The sequence below is a fragment of the Plecotus auritus genome (genome assembly GCF_963455305.1).
Source record: "Plecotus auritus genome assembly, chromosome: 7".
In the NCBI taxonomy this organism is placed as follows: domain Eukaryota; kingdom Metazoa; phylum Chordata; class Mammalia; order Chiroptera; family Vespertilionidae; genus Plecotus; species Plecotus auritus.
In genome coordinates this window covers 63,152,901-63,166,588 of record NC_137774.1, presented here as the reverse complement: position 1 = coordinate 63,166,588, position 13,688 = coordinate 63,152,901, and the positions used below count along the sequence as shown (strand labels likewise).

Genomic DNA, 13,688 nt, shown 5'->3' with positions numbered 1-13,688 from the left:
GGGTATCTCCTGCACAGCAGCTCTTCCATTGTAGATGGTCCTCACAGTCAATTGGCTTGAAGGTCAATTCCTCCAATTCCCAGTGATGCCAACAGCAATCAAGGCTCAACTATAATAAGATTGTGCACACAGCCCAAACAGGGGTGCACCTAGAGTGCCCAGCTCAGGTGACTGGGAGGCTGACCCACTAGGCCTACAGGATACCTACTACACAAGGCCACTCTACCAATTCCAGAAGACATATCAGCTCTACCTAATACACAGAAACAAACACAGGGAAGCAGCCAAAATGCAGAGACAAAGAAACATGTTACAAATAAAAGAAATGGAAGCAAGCAAACTACTGGATACAGAGTTCAAAACAGTGGTTATAAGGCTACTCAAGGATCTTAATGAGAGCTTCAAGAGACTCAAAGAGAGCTTCAAGGGACTTAGTGAGACTTTCAAGGATCTTAATGAGAATGTCAAAGATATAAAAAAAAGACCAGTCAGAAATTAAGCATACACTAACTGAAATAAAGAATAATTTATTCTTTAGATTAGACAGTAAAGGATTCCAAGAATTAAGTCAACGACTTGGAGTATGAGGAAGCAAAAAACACCCATCAGAAGAGCAAAAAGAAAGAAGAATCCAAAGTATGAAGATAGTGTAAGGAGCCTCTGGGTCAACTTCAAGCATCCAAACGTTCGCATTATGGGGGTGCCAGAAGGAGAAGAGAGAGAGCAAGATATTAAAAACCTATGTGAAGAAATAATGACAGAAAATGTCCCCTACCTGGTGAAAGAAATAGACTTACAAGTCTAGGAAGCATGGAGAGTCCCAAACAAGAGGAACCCAAAGAGGCCTACACCAAGACACATCATAATTTAAATGTCAAGGGTTAAAGACAAAGAAAGAATCTTAAAAGCAGCAAGAGAAAAGCAGTTAGTTACCTACAAGGGAGGGCCCATATGACTGTCAGCTGATATCTCAACAGAAACTTTACAGGACAGAAGAGAGTGGCAAGAAATATTCAAAGTGATGAACAGCAAGAACCTACAACCAAGATTACTTCACCCAACAAAGCTATCATTTAGAATTGAAGGCCAGATAAAGAGCTTCATGGACAAGAAAAAGCTAAAGGAGTTCATCACCACCAAACCAGTACTATAAGAAATGTTGAAGGGCATTCTTTAAGAAGAGGAAGAAGAAGAAGAAAAATATGAACAATAAAATGCCAAATAATACACAGCTATCAACAATTAAATCTAAAAATCAAAATAAACCAACAAGAAATCTAGTGAACAAAATAAACTGATAAATAAAATAGAATCTAAGGCATGGGAACATGGAACAGACTGGCGAATCCCAGAAGGAAGGGAGGTAAGGGGGCGAGAAGAGATTAACTAAATATCTTATATACATATATGCAATACCTATGGACACAGACAATAGGGTGATGAATGCCTGGGGTGGGTCAGGAACTGGGTGGAGGGGAACAATGGGGGGAAAAAAGAGGAACATCTGTAATACTCTCAACAATAAAGATTTTAAAAGAAAGTTTTCATGGAAGGACGAGTTATAGAGGTATGGGCATGGTGTTGGGAAACCAGAGGTGAATCTTGTCTTGGCCATAACCAGTGCACACAAATAAAGGCTTCAAAAAACCTGGACTTTGGGGATTTCCCTCTCTTGCTGTGCTTGGAACTCTGAGACCATTATTTGGACGAGCTTTCGGTGGCCCACAGGAGAACTGAAGTGCCACCAGCCTGCCAGCCGTCAGTCATGCCACTGAGGCTGTTCCAGGAGACTGTGATACTGTGGTCAATAATAAGAAATAAGAAATAGGACTTCATCCCATTTCTGGCCCATAGCTCCTAAAACCCTAGGGATTTCCTGTGATGACAGGGATAAATGTGTCTTCTGTTATGTTAATGAGGTGACTTTTAGAAAGGACACCTGGATGGGGGCTGGTTGCCAGAGGAACCATGTGATTTCAGGGTTGGAACTTTCAGTCCGGGGACAGGAGAGGGTCTAAAGACTGAGTTCAATCACCCATAGCCAAAAATTTAATCAATTGTGCTGATGTGATGAAACCTCCATAAAAACCCAAGAGGACGGGCTTTGGTGAGCACGTGGAGATGCGGCGATAGTGCACTGGCAGAGAACATGGAAACTCTGCCCCTTCCCATATACCTTGCAGCTCTCCCACTGGGCTGTTCCCGAGTTGTGTTCTTTCATAATAAACTGCTAATCTGGTAAGCAAATTGGTTTCCTGGGTTCTGTGAGCTGCTCTAGCAAATTAATTGAATTCAAGGAGGGCGTCATGGGAACCTCTGACTTAAAGCCAGTCCATCAGAAGTAAAGGTGATACCGAGGACTTGGAACTGATATCCTGTTTGGAGGGGATCGTTGGAACCTTTGATTTGTAGCTGGGTAATCAGAAGCACAGGTAACAACCTGCATTTGCGATGGGTGTCTGAAGGAGTGAAGGGACTGAGCCCTAACCTGTGGGGCTGATGCTGTCTCCAGGTAGGCAGTGTCAGAACTGAATTGAATCACAGGGCACCCAAAGGTGTCTGAGAATTGCTTGGTGCTGTGAGGAAGCCCTCCCTCACCCACTGGAATTGGTACCAGATCCCAGTTAGTGGTCCCGCACCAGCCAAGTCACTAGCTGACCACGACACTGAGAGCCTGGCAGAGATCAGCTACCCAGGGCAGGTCAGAGGCATCCCCCAAGCAGCACACAGACCCATGAGAAATAGTAAGTGACTGCTGGTTTTTAGCGACTGCATTTTGGGATTGTCTGTTACACAGCAAAGGCAGCAGACACAACTGGCCGTGAGAAAGCACCTTGCCAGCACTGGAGCCTCCGTTCGAGGGCGGAAGCTCATGTCCCGGAAGTTCTTCTCCCATCCCCAGCATCCTTCCCACGAACTAATCTCTTTTTCTACTCCTCATCAGAGTTGGATGCTCTCACTTTCAATTAAAAAATTCGTGAAGATTTACTTTTTCTCTGTGATCCGATATGGTTTAAAACAAACAGAAATCCTTCATTCCTCTAAAGTTTAAGGTAATTTCCCCATGAAGCCTATTAGACTGGGGCCTTGGGAGGGAAAACATTTCTCAGCCAATATTCTCATTTCTCTCTTGATTATTCCCTGATTCTGGTTTTCAATTTCTTCTTCACACAAAAGTAGCAATTTAAAATTTCCTGGAAAATCATTCATTTCTACAGATCTTCAAACACATTAGCATTTATCTACATACCCTTTTAAATATATAAATATAACATATCCTTCCTAAATCTCCTTCTATTTTCCTTTTATTAAATCTTCAACATGGAGTACCATTTGTCCTTTTTAAATACTTCTCCATGAAGCTGGACCTGATCAAGAAACACAAAGGGTGCACCCCCGTGCGTGCCCACTGCTGTGAACTGCCGAGTTAGTGATGGAGTCAGCAGGGCGCAGGGCATCAACAATGGATTTTATCCAGCACCTTGATTATATATCATAAGGAATTACTTCTAAAACCATAAAATATTGAATAAAGCATTTTTTTATAAACCTAAAGAATCCTTTTGTCACACCTGGCACAGAGCCCCCACTCAATAAACATTATTATTAACTACTACTCCTCAGCAGGTAAGAGGGGGCCTCTAGCTCTTCTTGAGCTAGGAGATTCTCTTCCGGGTAGTGACAGTGAGTGAGAAACCACTCATGGAGTGCCCTCCGTGTGCCAGACACTATTGTGGATGTGGCTCATCAGTCTCTTCACAAGGCCATGTAGGACCCTCTGAATGGCACCAAAACCTGTGCATCTTCCATGACGTCAGAGGTTCTGCTCTCAGTGGCCTTTTGAGTCAACAAGATCTGCAGTAGGTTTACCAGAGAGCCTTCCCTCCCATGAAGAGTGAAATCTAGTTCTCCACCATCTAGCAGGACACTAGCAAACACGATGCACAGGCTGAAAAGCACTGTGCATTGGGGCAGGCTTCCTAGCTCTTCTTGGAACCACCACGTGAACAAGCCAGAGCGAGCCAGCTGGAGGACTCAGGCCACATGGAGAACCACAGCTCCCAGGCCAACAACTTGCTCACTGCCAGTCCTGTGAGCCAAGCCATCCTAGATCATCCAGCCACCAAAGAGCCACCAACACAGGTGAGACTAAATTCCATGCCCAAGACAAGTACCTCATTTGACTCACCCTAGTCCCAGCCTTCAGAGACAACTCCTCTCTCTATTGTTCTGAGAAGATCTCTCTGGAGGCTGTGTATGTGGACAGCATTTTAAGTGATGGGCATTATAAATGATGGGTAACTGTAATGTCCATACATGATGCTTGAAATGGTCCAAGAGACAGCGGGATTGAGAGCTCCCAGACAGGGAAGAGACCAGAGACCAGGAACCAGGAGGGTATTGGCAGGTGACCAGAAGTACCAGCCAGGACTCTGTCATGGAGGTCCTCCAATGTGGGTGCCCATATATGTCGATTCCCATTGGCACTGACCAACTGGGTCAGTAGCTGGGCTCACTGGGACAGTGCCTGGTCCGTAAAGTTCCTTAGGCGGACTAATGTTCCGTGCCTTGGACCTATCTGTAGAAGACAGGTTCTAAGATCCAGCATGTTCCTTAGCTCAGGCTGGGCTTGGAAGAGCAAAGGGTCAAGGGCAGAGCCCAGCACGTTCCCTTTCCATGGATGGAGACTGTGCTTTACTGCTCCACGAGCTTGCCACACCAGCTCTCCAAGGTCACGCAGGAGGAGGGCACTCCTCCAAACCTGCGTAAGCCTCAGGGGCAGCCAAAGAGAGCCTGGCCAGGTTGGTGAGCAGGTGTGGAGAGATCTTTAATCATGGCTCCGACCATGGACAAAGAAAGGTCAATGAACTGAGAATCAAACCAATTTAGCTGTCTGGACCAATTCATCATCCTTGGTGCCAACCAACCTTCTTGGAACTGTGCCCAGAGATGGGATCATCCCAGGTAGGCTGCCAAATCCCACGCATGCAGGCTGCAGGGTGCTTCCTGCTCTCCCCATGCCGAGGTGATGGGTGGCTGTGCCGCGCCGTGCATACAAAGAGGGATGCCTACCCCACATGGGGCCACACACTGCCAGGAAGCACTGCCAGTTGGCAGCAGAGAACCTGCTCACCCTTCCCACTACGCCATGGACCGTTTCCTTGCTGCCTGCTGTCATCATCTCCTCCACACACAGCTCTTGCCAGGTACCAGGCTGTCCTTGGTGCTATTACTGATATTTACACATGGGATGCTCATAAATGCTGTACGGTAGGGGCCCTTATTTTATCCATCTTCAGCGGAGGAATCTAAGGCACAAAGGTCACACATATTTGAGCCCGCGAATGCTGGCTCCATGGTGTGTGATTTCTAACCAGTTCTCAATATTTCTTCCCTAGTTTTCTTCTGAAAGACCACCTCTCCTTTACTCTCAAATTATGGAATAGGCACAGGGCCCTCCTTTCAAGGAGCAGACACATGACAGATCTGGCCAATCAACACAGCCATCCTTCTGGCTGCATGTGACCCACGGTCCAATGAGAATTCAGCTCTTCTCCTGGGAGCTGCAGCCGTGAGGATACATAAGAGGAGGGGAGCTGCAGCCATCACGCTCCCTGGGAGAAACAGGTCCCTGAGGCTGAAACCAAGACAGGAGGGCTGAGCCAAGACATGGAGAAATATAGTCCTGAGGACCTCACATCTGCACCCGGATCCAGGTGTCTTGAAGCCAACCTACCCCTGGGCTTTTCAGTTTCAGGGACAAAGAATTTCCCCTTTCACATAAGCCAGTTTGAGCTAAGTGTCTCTCTTAGGCAACAGAACAAGTCAACAAATACAAGAGTTGGAAAAAGTAGGTTTACAGTTGTTTGTATGAAAAATAATACAAACAAATATATATATATCCCTAATATGCAAATAGACCAAACAGCTGAACAACCGGTCGCTATGACATGCACTGACCACCAGGGGGCGCACATGGGACATGGCGGGCATCGGCCGTGGCAGGATGGTGGAGCAGGTGTGGCAAGCTCATGGGGTGCCAGACCAAGGCGGGGCGCCAGACCAAAGTGGGGTGCCAGTCGCTGTCATGGGGTGAGCCTCTAGTGGTTACTGAAAATTCTTTGCTCCTGCACACCTTGGTCCCGCCTGGAGCCGCACCTGCTGCTGGCTCCCGGGGCCAGCCCTGATGTCGGTGGGTGCCGAGTGGGGCTGGAGCTGTCAGTACATGGAAGCAGCAGCAGCAGGAATGGGGCTGCCCGCAGAGAGGGGACCGGGGGCCACGGAGGAAGGGGCTGGGAGGGGGCACAGAGGATGGACCAAGACCCGCCCCTTTGCCCACCAGAGCCTTGCGGCCCACAGTTCCTTTCAAGGTGCACGAATTTGTGCACTGGGCCCCTCGTTAATTAATAATACAAGAGTGAACTCTTTCGTGTACTCCAACTGTAATGCAACTTTGCCCACCTGCATAGACAGGCTATGGAAACACCACCCCTTGGCTGCTCCTGAGTACCTAGCCTCCATCTGCATGAACGTTCAGAGCTGTAGAATGGGGCCAGGCTATCCCCCAAACATCCCTGCCTGTTTTCCTGGGGATGAGAGAGCAATTGCACTAGAGGGGCCAGGGAGCGTGATCTGAGGGAACTTGACAATTGTCCCACCTTTGTCTCTGTAGACAGGCCGTTAAGGACTGGTGGCTCCGTGATGCTTGGAGTTCTTAACCCCAAGTACCAGTTTCCAGGCAGAGCAACTGCAGCACGAGCTCTCGAGTGTTCATGTTGCTATGGCAACAGAAATGCCTCTGATTTGCAGGGACGTGGTGGTAAATGACTATTTGTAAGAGGTTACTAAGAGTCAAAGAAATCCAATGCCATAAGGTAGCCACCACTCTGAAGGCAGCTGTCAGGTCTAAGTGGGTAAGAATAGGACCAATAATGGACAAAATCCATGTAGAGAATTCCAGGAGGGTGAACCAAAACAGGACAAATAAGAAAACTAGGGTGACAGCTGCCCAGTGGGTACCCTGAACGCAATTCATTACTGGGCGGTGGGAGGCTGTACATGGTGGGAAGTCCTCCTGGGAAAGTTCAAGACTTCTCAAGTCCTCGTGCTGAGCGTCTTATCGCACATACACAGTCCGGCATAAGGAACTCAGGGTTGGCTCATTAGTTTATCAATGTCACAGTGACTGGGGTTCCTTCCTCTCTGCTGTGCTCAGCATGTCAGCCACGCCTCCCTCACCATCCCAAAGGGGCTATCACAAGCACAAGCAGGATGAGAAAGAGATGTCTTCTCTTATCAGAAAGGACCGTCTTGCCTAGAAGCCTACCCAGCTTCCGCTCCACACCCCACTGAGCAGAATTCGGTCACATGCTCATTCACTAGCTACAGACGCCCGTGGGAAAGCAAGTTGCCAGGCATCTCAGCTTCTAGCATGAAAGATGCCTGTGCTAGAGAGTGAGGGCCACAAGTGGCTGCCAGGAGGCAATCAACAAGGTACCCAAATTTACATAAACTCATACCAGGCCTAGCCAGTTTGGCTCAGTGGATAGAGCGTCAGCCTGTAGACCAAAGGGTCCCCAGTTTGATTCCGGTGAAGGGCATGTACCTGGATTGCAGGCTCGTCCCCGGCCCAGGCCCTGGTCAGGGCTCATGCAGGAGGCAACCAATCGATGTGTTTCTCTTACATCGATGTTTCTCTCTGTCTTTCCCTCTCTCTTCACTCTCCCTAAAAATCAATGGAAAAATATCCTCGGGTGAGGATTAACAAACAACAACAACAAAAAACCTCATACCAAGGGTTCTGCCATACATAACCTTATAGTATCCATACCATCATTCACTTAACATGTTTCTTAAATCAATACATCTTTGGTTTACCTTGACTTAGGTAGGAAATTTTACATCCCTTTTACAAAGACAAAACCACTACTAGACACATTTTTCCAATCCACGTTAAAATAAATTCATAATGATTAAAGCAAAACTTATTTGCCTGTTTTACCTAGAAGCATCCCTGGCCTCACCCGTAGTAGTCATACTGGGGGGTGCATAGTAACGGGACAAAGTCATGTCCTCCTAGTTCCTGGGCTCTGATATCAACATTTCCCTAGCGAAGAGCCATCAAGGGCATGCATGGAAGGTACTATGCCTACCACCTTTCCACAGCAGTGGGAACAGCTCGGCCCCGCCCACCACTCTCCATGCGCCAGCTGTCAAGACACGAAGACATTTATGAAACTTTTACATAATCTTGTTAACCAATGTCACCCCAATAAATTTAGTAAAAAATTGCAAAGACATTTAGCAGCATCATAGTAGGAGAACTAGCTGGTTTCCTGTACAATCACACCCCCGTCTAAAATGTTTTGTTTTTTCCATTAAAATGAAAACTGTCCCAGAGGCTGTAAGGACCTTTACGTGCCTTGGCACAAGACCATCCCAACTTCTTTGTCTCAGGGTCCTCACTCACGATGACTGTGGACAAAGAGAGGTGACTGGTGCTCATTACTTACATCAGAGGCTGGACCCTTGTCGGCGCCTGGGCAGGAGAACGTGACAAATTCATGGCACCGCTTGTGCACAACAAAACAGCAGACTGCAAAAGAGAAAATAAAGGGAGGAGGCAGGGAGAAGGAGAGTGGGAGAAAGAGAAGAGAGGGAGAGAGAGATGGTTAAAACCTGACTTCACGGCAAGTAAAGGCTTTATGGCAAAGTAACAATGCCTTGGCTTCTGCCCCTATCCTAGCTGAAGTCTAACTGGGTACACCGATGTTAGGTCTTGCAAACTAGTTAACTTTCTAAAGTAACTTGGTCCAAAAGATCACATATACTCAACATTACACTCCCTGAGCATCAGTTACGTTGCCGAGTTTGGGAACAGAACACTGTTCCTTAGATTGGGCACCATGAGAAGCTGCTGGCTGGGTCAGGTTCATAATGCACAAGAAACACGTATACATAAACACTAGAATGACACATAGAGAGAGGCAGGTAATGTGGAAACAGAACTAGCAGGAGTGGCAGACCCCACCCCATCTCACCCAGGAGCAATGCCCAGTAGGTGGAAGTGTGGGAGGAATAAGCTGCGATGTTTATATTTATACTAGCACATTAGTGATTTGCAACCAAATACATACACACATACTCTGTATTTGAATTTGTTTGAGTTAAATGCATCAGTGCATGACTCTACTATTGGGGGATTGTGTCACTTGGGCAAAGGGGAAGTCAGAGAATGTATACAAAATAACACAGATTTTTTTATTCGTATCTTCCTTTATCGTTTTTTATTCAAATCACCTTAAACTCTAGACTGTGGGTTCCTGGAGGACAGGTCCCATGTTAAAGGAAGAGCATCTTTCTTTTTTAGTTTATTCTATTTTTCAATAAGAATTTTATATTCAATATTATTTTGTATTATTTTCAGGTTTAATGAAGGTTGCCAGAGGGGCGGGGGTGGGGGATGAGTGTAAACGGGGAAGGGATTAAGAATTGCAAATCGGTAGTTACAGAATAGTCACAGGGATGTGAAGTACAGCATAGGGAATATAGTCAATAGTGTTGTAATAACTATTTATGGTGTCAGATGGGTGTAAAATTTATCTGGATGACGACTTAGTAAGTTATATAATGTCTAATCATTGGTTGTACACCTGAAACTAATATACTATTGTATGTCAACTGTAATTGAAAAATAAAAAGTTGTTTAGGCCCTGACCAAAGAGAGCCAAGATGGCGGCATAGGTAAATGCCAGTACTTGCCACCTCCCACAACCACATCAAAATTACAACTAAAATACAGAACAACCATCATTCAGAACCACCTGTAATCTGGCTGAATGGAAGTCCTACAACTAGAGAAGAAAGCACATCAAGACTGATAGGAAGGGTGGAGGCGAGAAACAGGCTGGTCCCACACCCACGTGTGGCATGTTTTCAATCAGGAGGGATATTGTGATGGCAAAGGCCTCCCATTAGGAGCAAGGCATCCCAGCCCAAAAAGAGACCCTCAGCCCTGGGTTCCAAAGCTGGGAAGAGAAGTTCCCATAACTTCGGGCTGTAAAAACCAGTGGGGAGCATGGAACAGACTGATATACCTCAATGTGGGGCTGGGTGACAAAGGGAGATAAGCCAAAGAACTTATATGCATAGAACTTATACTTAGATGCATAGCCCATAGACACAGGCAAGAAGACGGTGAAGTCGGGGGAGGGGAGAGGGGAGGGGGAGGAACTGGGAGGAGGTGGGGAAAGGGGGAAAATAAGAGATATCTGCAATACTATCAACAATAACAAATATATTTAAAAAAACACAGAACAACAGGGACTTGAACTGAGTGACACAGAGACTGCTAGAGTCCCAGACAGTTCCTCTTAAAGGAACTAAGCACAAACTTACACAATCCTACTCCCTCTGAGTTCCCGAACTGGGTGGTGGCTTTTGGGGATCAATGGACATACTTGGAGGAACTGAGTTGTCTGGCATTGGGGCAGGAACTCATTGGTGGCTTTCTCCCAGACAGGGGTGCTTGCAGGGGCCATTGTTCCTATGCTGGGACCTCTCCTGTCACAGAGCTGACTGGCAGCCATATCTGAGTTTCCCTCAATGTGGCCCATACTGCTGGCTCCCTCTGGTGATTCCCTGAAACCCCGCCCCATCCAATTTGCAGCCCCACCCAAGCTGCTTGCAGCAGCTTTTCCATATAAATGGCCTGTGCTGGCTCAGGCTTCAGACTTTCCTAAAACTAACTCAAACAAGCAGCAGCTGGAGTCAGCAAGCCCCAAACCTATCAATAAGAGGCCTAAAACCCAGCACTAGCATTAGCCTGTCTTGCTTCACAGCTGAGACTCAACTGGGCACTTCCTAGCCCAATACAAGTAGCAGACATCTGCAGATCTCTTTGTAGCTTCTGCTGGGTGGCCCCAGGCAGTGGATGACTTTGCACCTCCCGGGAGGCCCTACAGCCAATGCACCCAGTGGACAGCTTCAGACCATATGAGATTACAACTCTATACATCCAAGCAACACACTCAAGGGGCAGACTCAGTGAACACCAAAGCTCTACTGAAGCAAGTCTTGCTCCCTAGGGGTATCTCCTGCACAGATCAATTCCTCCAATTCCCAGTGACACCAATAGCAATCAAGGCTCAACTACAACAAGACCGTGCACACAGCTCACAAAGGGGTGGACCTAGAGTGTTCAGCTCAGGTGACTGGGGAGGCTTATCCACTGGGCCCTACAGGACACCTACTACACAAGGCCACTCTACCAATTCCAGAAGACATTAACAGTTCTACCTAATACACAGAAACAAACACAGGGAAGCAGCCAAAATGCAGAGACAATGAAACATCATCCTATCTAATAAAGAGGAAATATGCAAATTGACCATCATACCATAACAAAGATGGTTGCGCCCACAGCAGAGGCAGGGATCCCGTAACACAAGATGGCTGCACCCAGACTCTGACAGGAGGAAGATTTTCATATATATTTTACTAATTTTCTTTCATCTCTAACACATCTATTATAGAGAAAGGGCAAATACCAATATTAAAATAGTTCCTCTAATTAATTCCCTTTTAATGTGCACAAATTCCATGCACCGGGTCACTAGTATATCATAAAAGGCCGATATGCAAATCGACCGAACGGCGGAACAACTGGTCGCTATGATGCGCACTGACCACCAGGGGGCAGAGCTCAAGGCAGGAGCTGCCCCCTGGTGGTCAGTGCATTCCCACAGGGCGAGCGCCACTCAGCCAGAAGCAGTGCTAAGGAGCAGAGAGCCTGGCTTCTGGCTGGTGAGTGCAGCAGTGGTAGCAGGAGCCTCTCCCACCTTCGCTGCAGGCGGACGGTAAGGAGCAAAGGGTCCCAGACTGCGAGAGCCCCGGACTGCGAGAGTGATGTCTGACTGCCAGGGATCCGGCCTAAGCCGGCAGGCGGACATCCCCCAAGGGTCCCAGACTGTGAGAGAGTGCAGGCTGGGCTGAGGGACTGCCCCCCCACCACAACCCCAGTGCACAAATCTCATGCACTGGGCCTCTAGTGTTACAAATAAAAGAAATGGAAGCAAGCAAACTACTGGATACAGAGTTCAAAACAATAGTTATAAGGTTACTCAAGAATCTTAATGAGAGCTTCAAGGAAATCAAAGAGAGCTTCAAGGGACTTAGTGAGACTTTCAAGGATCTTAATGAGAATGTCAAAGATACAAAAAAAAGGCCAGTCAGAAATTAAGCATACACTAACTGAAATAAAGAATAATTTATTGGGATTTGACAGTAGAGTAGAGGATTCCAAGAATCAAATCAATGACTTGGAATATGAGGAAGCAAAAAACACCCAATCAGAAGAGCAAAAAGAAAAAAGAATCCAAAATATGAAGATAGTGTAAGGAGCTTCTGGGTCAACTTCATGTGTTCCAATGTTTACATTATGGGGGTGCCAGAAGGAGAAAACAGAGAGCAAGATATTAAAAGCCTATGTGAAGAAATAATGACAGAAAATGTCCCCTACCTGGTGAAAGAAATAGACTTACAAGTCCAGGAAGCATGGAGAGTCCCAAACAAGAGGAACCCAAAGAGGCCCACACCAAGATACATCATAATTAAAATGCCAAGTTTTAAGGACAAAAAGAGAATTTTAAAAGCAGCAAGAGAAGAGCAGTTAGTTACCTACAAGGAAGTGCCCATATGACTGTCAGCTGATTTCTCAACAGAAACTTTGCAGGCCAGAAGGGAGTGGCAAGAAATATTCAAAGTGATGAACAGCAAGGACCTACAACCAAGATTACTTCACCCAGCAAAGCTATCATTTAGAATTGAAGGTCAGATAAAGAGCTTCATGGACAAGAAAAAGCTAAAGGAGTTCATCACCACCAAATCAGTATTAGATGAAATGTTGAAAGGTATTCTTTAAGAAGCGGAAGAAGGCCCTGGCCGGTTTGGCTCAATGGATGGAGCCTGCAGACTCAAGGGTCCCGGGTTCGATTCTGGTCAAGGGCATGTGCCTTGGTTGCGGGCACATCCCCAGTGGGAGGTGTGCAGGAGGCAGCTGATCGATGTTTCTCTCTCATCAATGTTTCTAACTCTCTATCCCTCTTCCTTCTTCTCTGTTAAAAAAAATCAGTAAAATATATTTTTTAAAAAAAAGAAGCGGAAGAAGAAGGAAGAAGAACAACAAAAATATGAACAATAAAATGGCAATAAATACATAAATGTCAACAATTAAATCTAAAAATCAAAATAAACCAACAAGAAATCTAGTGAACAAAAGAAACTGATGAATAAAATAGAATCAGAGGCATGGAAACATGGAACAGACTGACGAATCTCAGAGGGAAGGGGAGCAGGGGGATGAGAAGAGATTAATCAAAGATCTTATATGCATACGTGCAATACCTATGGACACAGACAATAGGAAGATGAAGGCCTGGGGCGGGTCAGGAACCTAGTGGAGGGTGGGAGGGTGAAAGGGACAACTGTAATACTCTCAACAATAAATATTTTTTTAAATTATCTAAAGTCAAAAATAAATACATAAAAGAGCTATAAAATTAAAAACAAAACTGCAAGAGGAAAAAAAGTGGGAGAGAGGAGAAACAAATATTCAAAGAGATTTAAGAAACATAAACTAAATGCAATATGTGGGCTTTTGATCCTAATTAAAGGCAACAACTGGTTCA

General features: G+C 46.1%; 1 protein-coding gene across 3 annotated transcripts in view; it reads right to left on the bottom strand.

Annotated features, from left to right (window-relative positions):
* The window catches only part of PRKCB (protein kinase C beta), a 301,024-nt gene that overhangs the window by 148,608 nt on the left and 138,728 nt on the right, over positions 1-13,688 (bottom strand). For all 3 annotated transcript variants that reach the window (XM_080681707.1, XM_080681708.1, XM_080681709.1), the window contains exon 3: positions 8,514-8,596. In XM_080681707.1, coding sequence (XP_080537833.1) covers positions 8,514-8,596 — 83 coding nt within the window. The remainder of the gene's footprint in view (positions 1-8,513; positions 8,597-13,688) is intronic.